Raw genomic sequence first — 12,917 nt, 5'->3', positions numbered from 1 at the left:
GGCCCAATCGCCGCACATTGCAAGCAGCAGCTTCCAACAACGCAAATAGATTTGTAGTCCGAGCAACTGATGGGTACCTGATGCAGTTATCAGCGGCACTCGCTATCAAAGCAGCTTCAACAACTTCAACACTCATTTAATAAAGCCATGGTATTCAGCAAGTGCTATGAAGTTGTTTGACTGCATTCCTTCACAGCGTGTAAGGTATGGCGGCGGCAAAATTCGAACTATTGAATACGCACAATGCTTTATTGAACTTGTATGTCGTCAACAGTATTTTCGATGCTAACTACATTTCTTGCGCGTCCACGGAATAGTTTCTCAAATGGTCCTTTTGTAGAGCCCCCTTCGGTGGCTGCTAGACAAACTAATGTATGCGGCACTCGAGCCGAGGCCTAAGCTAATAAACGTGAGCTCTGAAGCAGTCACAATATATAGCAAGGCTAGTTTGGTCGAAAGAGTGGTGAGACCGAACTTGTTCAGCGTCGTATCAGCTTTACATTTAGGTGTCAGGGCTGAGTGAATAAGGAATCCCTTGCATCATATGTTATGCACAACGAGGCCAGGTACATATTATTTAGGCCGTTCATTCCCGTGTGTCTTGCCGTTCGCAAGATGGTCAAGTTTCTATTTCGCTAAGCATGAGGGATTTATCTAAGCATATCCAATAGGTTGGTTTTTATGCATTTGCTCGTTAACATAAGCAACGGGTATTTTCTTTTTTCTGTATAAACAGACTTTTTTCGGTACATGTTTTAGAGGAATTCTCTTCTTTAGCGCCAATGATTGGCATATATCCTTTAGTCGCGGCGCAAAGTAGGCGACTTCTGATACCATTTCTGCGCAATGGTATCAAAGAAAACATAATAGAGATTAAACGTTAGGTAAATTGACCCGTATCCGTATTCATTTCGACGTTAATTCATTTGAATTTTTTGAGCGTTGCTACACAAGACTTCTGGGAAGCCACTACGCGGTTTGACGAAATTCCCAACGTCCTCCGTTTTGTCATCAATGGTCAAGAAATCGTGTTTCCTTTCCTGCGATACCTTAGTTATTAATCCACTTGTCCATGTGCTCTGAATTCATGACTCAAATTTTATTATAAAGAAGACATCATGCTTAATTGTGCAATTTTTAGGGCTTACTACAATGCACACGACGCCGCATCCGACGACGCTTAGTATTGTTAATATAGCCTGCGACAATATGAAACAAACCGCAGCAACACATTTCAGGTCGTCTATCCTAATTCGTTATTGTTGGAGCATATATCTGATTACACAGATTTTTCAACAGTAGTTCTGCCTTTTCAATTCGCAGGAGGGCATCATTGGTCTAAATAAGCGCATTGAACCGATGCCAACAATGGCAAGAACCACAGATGGACGAATTGCCCACATTGTACACAACATCGAAGCAGATACAACGACTAATCCGGGTTCCTTTGACCATGAACTTGGTTGGTATTTTCGTACTCGTTTCCGGCGAAGGCGCAATAAATGTTGCCAACAACACTGTGCGCTTAATTACGAAGTGCAGGCGGCTGAAGGAAAGAAACACCCATATTTCAAAATTATCTTGAAGAGATCTTGCAACACCTTGACTGAACGTAAATAATGAAGTTGCGTGACGCGACAGTCCGCGATAATCATACATTAGTTTCAATTCTCCTGCTTTAAGACATTGTGAAAAAATTAAGAAAATGCAAGCATAAGCTTCACTCAAGCAACGTCTGCTACAAACTGCGTAATTCTCGTTTATATTCTAAAGATAAAACCAAATTTTTATGTCATAAATACCAGACAGTGGTATTTCGCAGCCTATCAAACGTTTATGAATGCTTTCATACCCTCTAGGAAACATATTTCTGAAACCTTTGTGTAATTTCACCATTTACACTCCTCAGTCGTTGCTTCCTGGCCTTTTGAGAGAAAACTAGCTTCACTAAACAACTCCGGTGATAGAAATATGAAACTAACATGTTTTTACCTTGAAACCTACCATTTTTTCTGAACGCCAATACGTACATGACGCGTAATATTACTTGAAGACAACAAACTCAGTGACATTGGAGTTATTGGGAAGCCAAGTTTCATCAGTTTCATCAGGCCAAGACTTATCGTAATATTTTACGTCATCAAATTGTATAACAGCCATCTTTGTGAACAATCCTCCAGGCAGGAACATCCAATTTTAATTTCTAATAATTCTGTATTTCAGCTCCACGCGATGAAAATTCTGCCACTAAAACTGGGACGCCGCAAGATGTACCAGAAACAGTGGAGGTTGAATTGTTTGTCACCGTGGACACATTTCACAGCAAATATTTTCGTGAAACAAAGAAGCTCGTTGCCTACGTCTGCACAATGGTGAACGCCGTAAGGGACGAAGACGATTTCTTTATATACCAACATAAGTGGCGTTATATATGCTTTCACAAATCGATGCCATGTTTTGCACGTATTTGAGAACTACCCAGCTTCAAAGGACTCGCTCAGCAGTTTAGACCATGCAGCAGCCCTGGCTTCTCACTGAGTTAACGGTTTAAACAAACCTTTGTGCATAAGCTTTATTTCTGCAGTTGCTAATGGCCTCTAGCACACGTGTTGTTAACATATCCTCTTCCAACCAGGTGGCGAGCGGCTAAGCTCATGATGGTATAAGCCGCGGCTAGATGCGTTCAAATAGGCTGTCACCAGTAAAGACAAGCACTCTTGCTCAGTTTGTTACAAAGTTCAAGCTTTCGCTTTCACCCTTATTTATATGCCTAGCAAGGGGAACATATGGTGGCTGTTTCGACGTGTTACTTAGACATGACAAAAAATTTTAAGAGCCCTACCAGAAAAAGACAGGAGACACACGAGCGCTAACTATCTAGACATCTATAGATATCAATCTATCTATAGTTATCTAATACAGTTTTCTAATATGGTTATCTGTATATTGATATATAACTATCTATCGATGGCTAGCTATTGCTAGCAAACTCAAATTGGTCGATGCGCCGCCAATTTCTTTAGCTGAGAACCAGAGCACACGGGGCATTACATATTTTAAAATTAGCTTCTGAAGCACCCCCTGATGAAGCGGCATATAGACAAATACGCAAGAGATGCCAGAACGGCACAATGTCATGGTGACCTCAAAACTTGTTGCTAGAATCGTAATCATACCTCAAGTGGAACCAGCTCACAGGATACAGGCTGTCGGTCACATCATGCAGAAAGCACAATGTACAGACAAAAACACGCCAGTTATCGCTGTCAGTGTAAGCATCGCTGTGCGCATAGGGATGTTTAAGCAGCATAGCAATTCAGCCCAGAATTTTTAGCTCTCTCCAATATTTCCGGGCGCAAATATACTCTATAGAAAAAATTTTCCACGCAGTAAAGGGATGGTTGCTAACGGCGATTTCGCATTTTCCGCCCGTAGCCCGTCGGCGGCCAATCGTCAATACACAGTTGTGCGCCTAAAAGCTTTTTTTTTTTGCCAGTGGAAGTTATCTATATTCACTACAAGAAGCGAGCTCGTCTAGAGGACTCTCCGTTCAAGCTCTGACCATGATGAAAACAAGAACAAGGAACGGGCCGAGTCTCTGAAGTCATTGCTTGTGCTTTAAGTGCGATTAGCATTCTTTCGATACTCTACCAACTCCGGTATCAATGTATATTGATATATAATCATTTTCTTTCACGTTTGGGCACTGCCTTTGTGCCAGTGAATTTGTACCGCTCTTCAGTGAATCTTTTTTGGCGACAACTTGCGCTACTTGTAGCTAGAATACGTGCGAGCTGTTGTCGTTTTCGGCAGAGAACTCGAATTCTAGCATGCTTCCTAGCACTGCGTAGGTCCCACTCTTCATTGAGCCTTTTTGACGCCCACTTGGGTCACTACGTATTCACCATTGCGTATGAAGCAACCTTCACTGTAGGCATCATAATTTATTAAACCCATCACCAGATACACGCTCATCATAACATAGATTTGAAATCGTACTAACGTTGCCAGTTACCTCCAAATCATCGATTTGCCGCAATTTCTTTAGCTGAGAACCAGAGCCCATGAGGCATTGCATGTCTTAAAATGAGCATCTGAATCCTCCCCCACCCCGCCCCCTGATGACGCGGCATATAGAAAGACACGCAATATATGCCAGAATGGACAATGTCATGCCGACCTTTACAGTGGTTGCTAGAATCATAATCATACCTCAAGCAGAAAGAGCTCACAGGATATGGGCCTTGAGTTACATCGTAAAAAACACAATGTAGAGACAAAAATACGCCAGTTCACGCCGTCGGTCTATATGTGGCTGTAAGCAAAGGAACGTTTATTCAGCATAACAGTTCCATCCGTGATTTTTAACTCTCTCTAATGCTTCAGGACGCAAATACTTTATGTAAAAATTTATGCGCGCAGCCAAGCGACGTTTGCTGACGCCGATTCCGTATTTCCCGCCACTAACCCATCTGCAACGAGTCGTCTATAGGCAGTCATCATCAATACGTATTGTAATGTCGATCAGATGAGCCCTAAGTTTGATTCTGTGCTTTTTTATAAAATTAGTTGGCTGCATTTTTATCCCCAGGCCATGGTCCTGATTTGCTTTGACCGAATAGAATAGACACGCAAAGTAAGTTTTCCTTGTAGCATGACGTCTTATGTCTTCAGGTTTGCTCTAAACACACAGCGTTCCCAATGTTCATCTACAACTTACGGCGCACAACATGCGTACATTGCAAAGCCTTTATTCCTCTTTTGTGATGCACAATCCAAACGACGAAGCTTTCAATGACCCGCCGTGGTTGCTCAGTGGCTATGGTATTAGGCTGCGGAGCACGGGATCGCGAGATCGAATCCCAGCCACGCGGCCGCATTTCGATGGGGGCGACATGCGAAAACACCCGTGGTACTTAGATTTAAGTGCACGTTAAAGAACCCCAGGTGGTCGAAATTTCCGGAGTCCACCACTACGGCATGCCTCATAACCATAAAGTGGTTTTGGCACGTAAAACCTCATAATTTGATTTGAAGCTTTCAACGAGCAATATATATGGGCCTGAACTCACCCAATAAAGTGTTCTGTCTCTGGTTGACCCCAAATACAGGTGTTCCTAACACTTATAACTTTCTAATAAGCTTCATAGGCCTAAGCCAGTCTCTTTTAATGACAAGTGTGAATGTGCCTACTCTCTGCCTTAGTGCATGTTCATGAAAACTTGCATTAATATTGATATGCCTTATTTTTCGCTGTGTACAAGGTTCCTTTTCTTTAACATGGACGTGTTTTATGACGCACGCCTCCCATAATGTGCCCCATGCCCGCACGTCCCAGATACAATAACAAGTTAAATATGGCGCACAGCGCTGGAACCATTAACGCTACGCGTAACCTTAAGAGGCAGGTAGAAAACGGTGTGTATCGCCGAGCAAATAGAGATCGCGGATATTGTAGTTGACATTGCGAGAAAAAAAATGGAGCTAGGTATGCCAGGTAATGCGTAGGGCAGATAACTGGTCAACCGCTCAATTACAGAATGGGCGCCAAGAGAATGGAAGTGCAGTCGAGGACGGCAGTAAAGTAGATGGGCTTATGAAATTAGGAAATTTGCAGGCGCAAGTTCGAATCAGCTAACGCTAGACATGGGTAATTGAAAATCGTTTGGAGATACCTTCCTTCTGTAGTGGACCTAAAGATAGGGTGATGATGACCACGTACGTCACGCTATCATCGTGCAACTCTGCGAGATGAAGATACTTTGTCGTTTCATGCCTGATTATTGGCCAGGAAAGTATGGATATAAATGTAGAAAGGTTTGCTTTATTAAACGAATTAAAGGAATTGTACTCTTGATGACGTATATTGGTAGAAATGAGGAAATTTGGGAGCCACTTGTTTTATAACTCAGTAATTTCGTAGAGAATGTGGCCGGCAGCCTATCAATTATGGTAGTAAAGAGGGTAGTGTTTCGAAGTGTACTGCGTCCTAACACAGTCGGCATCTACTGGTGAAGGCGTTTCTGCCGCTTTTTTCGGAAAGTGAACCCCTACAAACGCCACCTCTAGGTGGCGGCTTACGCCAGTTTCGCGCATCCGCCCACCTTAGGCATCTGCTAATTCTCGCTTCAGCTGGTTACTGCTTTTAAAGAAGACCCCTGTTTCATTAAACACGGGAACGCACCGGCACTCTCTACAATAGACTACCGCATCGGACGCTCCAGGTGCTTTTAGTGACGCCTGGTGCTCTCTCGGACGTACATTGATTGAGCGCTCATATTGACCTACATACGTCTTGTCGCAGCTATACGCAATTAAGTATACAATGCCTGGAATACATTCCATGTGTTTTACAATGTATAATAGTACATTCATAGGGCGTTCTGTGAATTCCGAAGCCTATACGACAAAGTTTATCCCTTGGCTAAAAGCTGTAGGTCAATTCTACAGGCTGTCCCAGCTAACTTTAGCCAGAGTTTAAAGATATGCAAATGTCACGTAGCTGGGCAGAACCGAGGTAATATTGTTTGCGATCGTTCGGAGGTACTCAAACAATTTTTTTCATACCGCCTAATTAGATAAATAATCTCATTAATAATTCAACTTCTCAAATATCATAATTAGATTAAAAGTGTCAGTGAGAAAATTGTAGAGCTACGTGAAAAACTCCCGATAAGGCTTTCTGTTGCTCAATACATGCTAAATAAAAGTTTTTCCGAGAGTGAAGGAAGCCCACAAATACACGCAGAACTGCCGCGTGACTGGCCGCTCGAAACACTTTTTGTGCATTTGCGGGCTTCCTTCACTCCCGGAAAAACTCTTTTATTTGGCACGAATTGAGCAACAAAAATCTGTATCGGGAGTCTTTCATGTCGGTCTACAATTTCCTCATTGACACTTTTCATTTAATTATGGTATTTGAGAAGTTGAATAGTTAATTTGGGATAGTTATCTAATTAGGCGGAATGAAAGAAACTGAGTATGTCCAAACGACCGAAAACAACATTACCGTTCTGTCTAGCTAGGTGGCATTTGCGTATTTTTATACTCTGCCTAAAATTAGCTGAGACACTGCATATCTGAAACCTACATGTGATTGGTGATTTAATTTGTGAGCTGTCCTATGTACATGTGGAATTATTCAGAATGTTTTCTTATGACCACCTCTATGGCTGTATACCCTTCGCTCGATGTTTTTCATTCTTTTATAGCGCTAAAACAAACTGGTGAAATGGCATTCTGTGGGTAGCGAGGCTGTTTAATCTAGTCGACCGGCCGGTGAAGAATACTTGAATAATTGTTGAATTGAATGCTCGAATACTTGGATAATTGTAATTTTTTCAACGGAGGGCCCCCAACAGGCTTTAACCATTTCTCCTTTCGACAGTTTCCAGTGGCCTATCGTGTAATCAAGAATAGACTTAACAAATCGGTGTCGATAATGCTAACATACGTGATGCAGTTGAAAGGCCAATCTCAGACCAAATACTTTAACTGGTTATGATGGGGTAATTATTAAGAACTTTTTAATGTATCTAAAATCTTCACAGCGTCGCTGAAGGTAATATCAGCCTTAGTTAACTCTAGAATATCATCCACATATTTAAACACATTCTTTCTAATTCTATAAAGATGTCGCTGCAGGTATGTATCATGCTTGCCAAACAATAGCATTTTGTCTTACTATCGGAGTGATTGACGATCTAATGCGTATCCCTGAAGGTTGAACATAAAGGCCTCCCTTGGCTATAGCGTTGGGCTGCTGAGCATGAAGTCGCGGGATCGAATTCCGGCCACGGCGGCCGCATTTTAATGGGGCCGAAATGCGAGAGCACTCGTGTATTTACATTTAGGTGCAGGTTAAAGAACCCCAGGTGGCCCACATTTCTGGAGTCCCTCACTACGGCGTGCCTCATAATCAGATCGTGGGTTTGACTCGTAAAACCTCATGTATTATTTATTTAATTAAAAGCGTCCCCATCAAAAAACAACCGTAGACTTTAAATAAGTGTAGAGCAACTCAACAAAACATGCGACCGAGGTTCCACAATTCATCCAAAAATTTCTTCATTACTATCGATCGTGACAGATTCCCGGACACTAGCCATCAGTTAACTCAGGTGAGATAGAATTGTACGAATATTCTATATTAATATTATACGAAGTGAAACTCTTATGATTATCTATTTTCAAACACTTATTAACACATTAGGCTCCACGAGGCATGAATGCCAGAGCAGAAGGAGTTTCAAGAGAGATATTGTTGCCTGCCCTGCCCTTTTCAGCCAACCACTGTTGTTAATTGCCGAAATGAGAGCGGACAGTGACATGGGCCGTAGTGGCCAAATTTCGAGGTGGGCCGAATGCGAAAGAAAAATCATCAAAAGCGTCTCATGATGGTTGTCGATGGTAATGCGTTTAGCATTAAACCAATATACAGACACAGGGTATTGTCACCATCCAAACGAGTTATGTATGGACCATGTGCTGCAATGGGATTTCTCTTTTGTACTTCCATAAAAGTCGACGCCATGCACTCCCGACGAAGAGGTAAATTATATGACGTACGACAATCATCACCACGGCTGCAAACTCATACACGGGCTTACTTTCCCACAAAGAAAGGCGACGTTGAAGAATCGTGCGCATGCTGATGAAGCGAGCTCGTTGAGTCGCGACTGCTGAAACACGAAGAGGAAGCCCTGCAGGGGAAGCGAATTACGAAAACTTAAACGACACTGTCGCACCAATATAAACGCATAAGTAGCTGGACAAGCCATCCATTTCCGCAGCCTCTGCTGAATTATTCGATTGCAATTGCTCAACAATAATGGCCGCGAGGTACGCGTCGAGGCGTTATTTAGCAAACTTTTGAAGTATTGGAGTGCAAGCTGAAAAGGCGTAGATGCGGCTTGGCGTTTCCAGCGTTCTCGGCAGCGGTCGGTGATGCCTCACGACGGCCATGCCAGAATCCCTAGAAATTTCTTCCCTGTATAATGCGGATCGCTGAACGTGTCCCGGAGCAGCGCGGCGGTCAGCTGAGACAACAGCTCATGCGGACAAGTGTGCGGCATTTAATGCGATTAGGAATCTTTTTGCCTACATCAGGCGTTTTTAGTCTGTCTATCATATAACATCACTGTTAGACAGTGAATTTCAATATCTTTTAAGCACATGCGCCCATTCCAAGTACCGCCTTTTCTTGTTTAGATTTTACTGGCTTCCCTACTTTCTGATATGTTCATCAGTTCACTGATATTCTTTAAATCAGGTGACGTTTCTTGCTAGGGTTTTTGCAATCACTGATATATGTTGATCGCTTCAATAACGATTTCGTTGACAGTTAGCACTCGTCTTGTTTGCTTCTAGTCTTCGTTTGTGTCCCTTCGCGCAATAAACAAAGAATGTGTTCGCGTACCAACTAGCCCAACTGTACATCCTTTTCTATGTTTAATTTCTGATAACATTTACCCCCTACAGGGTTGCCAGCCAGATTAAGTGAAAAATTTCGTCTTTCTTTCTCGCTTCATCTATCATTCCTTACTCCTCTTTGTGTGTTTACGACGCACTGGGACATATCTGGTAGAAATCGCATGCCTTTGTATCTTCAATTTTTTTCTCGTGTAGTATTATTTCAAACGTGATTTATTGCATTTTTATTAGGACATATGCCTCTTTATGTGTATCTTTATGTGCCTCCTGCCATAACTGGTTCTCTGGTTCGTGAAAGCATGTCGTGATAACATGTTTATTTACTTAACCCTAAATGTGCACCCCGGTAATGACGTAGATATGCTGTTTCGCGGATGTCAGAACATACCTCCCATGGTAAACGTTTCCTAATTTTCGTGTAATTATTCATCGCACGATCCAGACATTTTTCTGGCAACCTAAGCTCACTGTAATATCTCTTGGTAATGAATGCACCTTTCAAATATCTTCAGGTTAACCTGTGGCTTGCTGAGACTAGCAAACCCACAATTAAACTCCTGCTAACCGGTGTGGAAACGAGCGAGGTGCGTGGGCGTTTCTTTTTCTTCCTGCACGTTCCTACATTTACCCTCCAAACGTCTTCGCTTACAAGCCGCGCATTCATTTGTTTTTCTCCAGGGTGAGCCGTACCTCAAATCAAAAGATCAGTCCATTAGTGCCGAAGCTACTATCCAAGAGTTGAATAAGTATGCTACTGTAAACAAGGGCACGCATGGGAATCCCGATATCCTATACTTGATGTCCGGGTACACCATTTCGTCTTTGCACATCTGTGAGCATGCATTAAGCATGAAAAATCGGTCTTTGCTAATATAATGGGCATCATTTTCCTTTTGCTTTAGCCGAGACCTGTACGGCCAGAGGAATGGGCGGCCAGACAGAAGATTGAGAGGTGAGAATCAAGGGCTATAGGAAAAATATCTCAAATTTTTATTTTTTACAAACCATTATTTTACAAGTTGTTTTCGTATATGCCATTCAAGACCTTATTGTCGGTGAAAAAAAAAATTTTTTTGGCACTTCGCTTTTCTACCATAAGCAAAAGTTAGAAGGACATCGCGCATGCCCCGCGCCACCGTTCCATGTGTAGATCTAGAATAACATTTTTACTTCCGGCTGCACGGGTTCATTACAAGAATTCATCAACTGGTTTTCGCAGTACCTAATCGTAATTCGCCGTTATATGGCAGCCTTTGTGTCGTCGTCGTCATTAGTCATGTGTGTAATTTCGGTTCCACCTTTCACCTTGTTTTTGCTATCCTTGTAGGCTGCTTTATATTTCTTGTGCCACTCCCCTCCTCACTACTTAAGATCTGTTTCCTCCAACAGTAAACTCTTTAATATGGCCCTTCATAACCTGCTTTTGAGCTATTGGGCCCTGCCCTCAGCATTGCAGGGGATTTTAGATGGGCAGTATACATCACCTGACCATAAGACATATAGCGCTTCCGGATAAGTTCTAAAATAAATACAAGCGAGTAAAAGGAACAGGCTTCTCGTCTTTAACCTGCCGATACTTTGTGTTATCCAAGAGTAAACGTTTTTAGAGTGTAAAAGTAAACATCCGCACATGAAATCATATCAGCAGCAGCAGCCCCTATAATATGCACACTACAGGACTACAATGTGTTTCACCTCTCTTCAGTTATCTTTGTCTCGCTCTCTTCCCTGAAAACGTTCTAGTCTCATTGCAACATTTTAGGAAGCGGACCTTGCTTGCGCCCGCATTCCCAGTTTCGACTTTTCGGTTGCCCGGCTACTTTGTCAACATCAGCCGATACTTCATCAACTCCTCCTTTACCTTCAGGAAGATTTTATCCCTACCGGGTGGACACCAGTTCGGCGTGGGTTACTGCGCAGTAAGCCTAGTAGGAGCAAAACATTGGCTCCGGCGATGCTATCGTATCCTGAAAAAAAGTTCGTGTCATGATGACGTGTCTAATGGATCAAACATACTGAAAAATGATTACTTGATCACGAAGTTGTTCACTGGGCTGACATTTCATTTTCTAATGATATTTCAACGATTGTGGATGCTGAAGAGAACGCTTCCAACATGGCGGTCCTAAAGCACAAGAGTTCTAAGGTGGTTAGTTATCGATGCAACAGGACGTTTCGTGTGCCACGTAAACAAAAACCTGCTTATGGATTTTCTAAACTGGCCTCAAGCCTTGATGCACCATAACTATATGGTTGCTTTCTGTAGAGCCTTTTATTAATTGGTCGCCGGGCAGAGACATGGACGTTATTGCTCATATTTTGTTTCCTCAATAACTCGAATGGTGAAGTATAGAAGAAATTTAAAACGGCGATGAGTGCCTGAAGGACAAGCTAACTAGGTGTCCCAAAGGAACGTGCACTGCTTGCTCCCCACACAATCCCTAATGTTAATTGCAATGGCTGGTTACCTCCTTGCCATAAAATATATCAAGTACATGAACGGCATTACACATATGAATCATGCGAACACTTCCCTTTGGCCTTCTAGATAGTCGCACAAATGTTTCACAGTGCTGCCCCAAAGGACAGTTCTTTGTACAGGTGCACCTTCGATGCTTACGTTGAATCATTTTAACATACAAATCCCCGCATTGTGCTGCTTCTAGTGCTGTGTCAGAAAGCCACATGGACGAAGATCAGTATTGGAAGAACATCATTTCCGCAAGTTAACTATGCGCGATTTATTGGCGTCGTAATTCACTGCAACATATCGCGCTGACATTCTGCAGTCTCCATCGTTTCCTAACTTGAAGCGTGGGCCAATGCTGTGCACAGAATCCGCAGCATCGCTTTTATTGTTTTCCAGTGGGTACCTCAATATGCGATAAGGCTACCGGTAGTGTATAGCGCACAATTTGAAGTTTAAATCAATAAATAAATTGACTTATTAGTAAAAAATAACTAACACGAAGGTTGTGTCCAACTACTTCAACTCCGTAAATACCGCGCTCAAGTTGTGTCATGAGGAGCTTTACAGCACCATTGCTGCTCTTATTTATTCCTCATGGTGAGCGTAAATTCATGCATGGTTGGGCAAAACAGGGCACAATGCAATGTCGTTAGTGGTGAAATGTCGTTTTCTTGTTGAACCTGGCCATTCCTTTTAGCGTACTTAATTTTAGGCAGAACGTAAAACGTTTGTAGACGTAGTGAGCCATATAGTCGCCTCAAACACCAGCGCAACTGATGGATGTGGAAATACGCTACACTGACGGCATAAAAATATGGGGGTGTGCTGAAATTTGTCAAGACAGCAGTCAACCTCAAGAAGGAAGGGTTGATTAATCCAGAGTCCTTGCTTCGCGTCCCTCAGACCAATGGTGTTCGCCTGGCTGGCTCGCATAAATCATTCAAACTACGAAATACAGTAAAAATATTTCTGTGGAGATTTCACATTTATATGCGTTGCAAATTCAAGTTTGCCG

The 12,917-nt window shown here is 42.5% G+C and overlaps 1 protein-coding gene and 1 long non-coding RNA gene across 2 annotated transcripts in view; one reads left to right on the top strand and one right to left on the bottom strand.

Annotated features, from left to right (window-relative positions):
• The window catches only part of LOC142564804 (uncharacterized), a 49,010-nt gene that overhangs the window by 7,009 nt on the left and 29,084 nt on the right, over window positions 1-12,917 (bottom strand). The window lies entirely within an intron of this gene.
• LOC142564409 (venom metalloproteinase antarease-like TtrivMP_A) overlaps window positions 1-12,917 on the top strand; it is a 29,734-nt gene that overhangs the window by 4,017 nt on the left and 12,800 nt on the right. The window contains exons 3-7 of the mRNA XM_075675403.1: window positions 1,324-1,462; window positions 2,224-2,381; window positions 9,945-10,016; window positions 10,111-10,238; window positions 10,335-10,384. Of these exons, the coding sequence (XP_075531518.1) occupies window positions 1,324-1,462; window positions 2,224-2,381; window positions 9,945-10,016; window positions 10,111-10,238; window positions 10,335-10,384 (547 nt within the window). The remainder of the gene's footprint in view (window positions 1-1,323; window positions 1,463-2,223; window positions 2,382-9,944; window positions 10,017-10,110; window positions 10,239-10,334; window positions 10,385-12,917) is intronic.

This window comes from Dermacentor variabilis, chromosome 11 (assembly GCF_050947875.1).
Source record: "Dermacentor variabilis isolate Ectoservices chromosome 11, ASM5094787v1, whole genome shotgun sequence".
Taxonomy (NCBI): domain Eukaryota; kingdom Metazoa; phylum Arthropoda; class Arachnida; order Ixodida; family Ixodidae; genus Dermacentor; species Dermacentor variabilis.
This window is presented reverse-complemented; position numbering and strand designations above follow the sequence as displayed.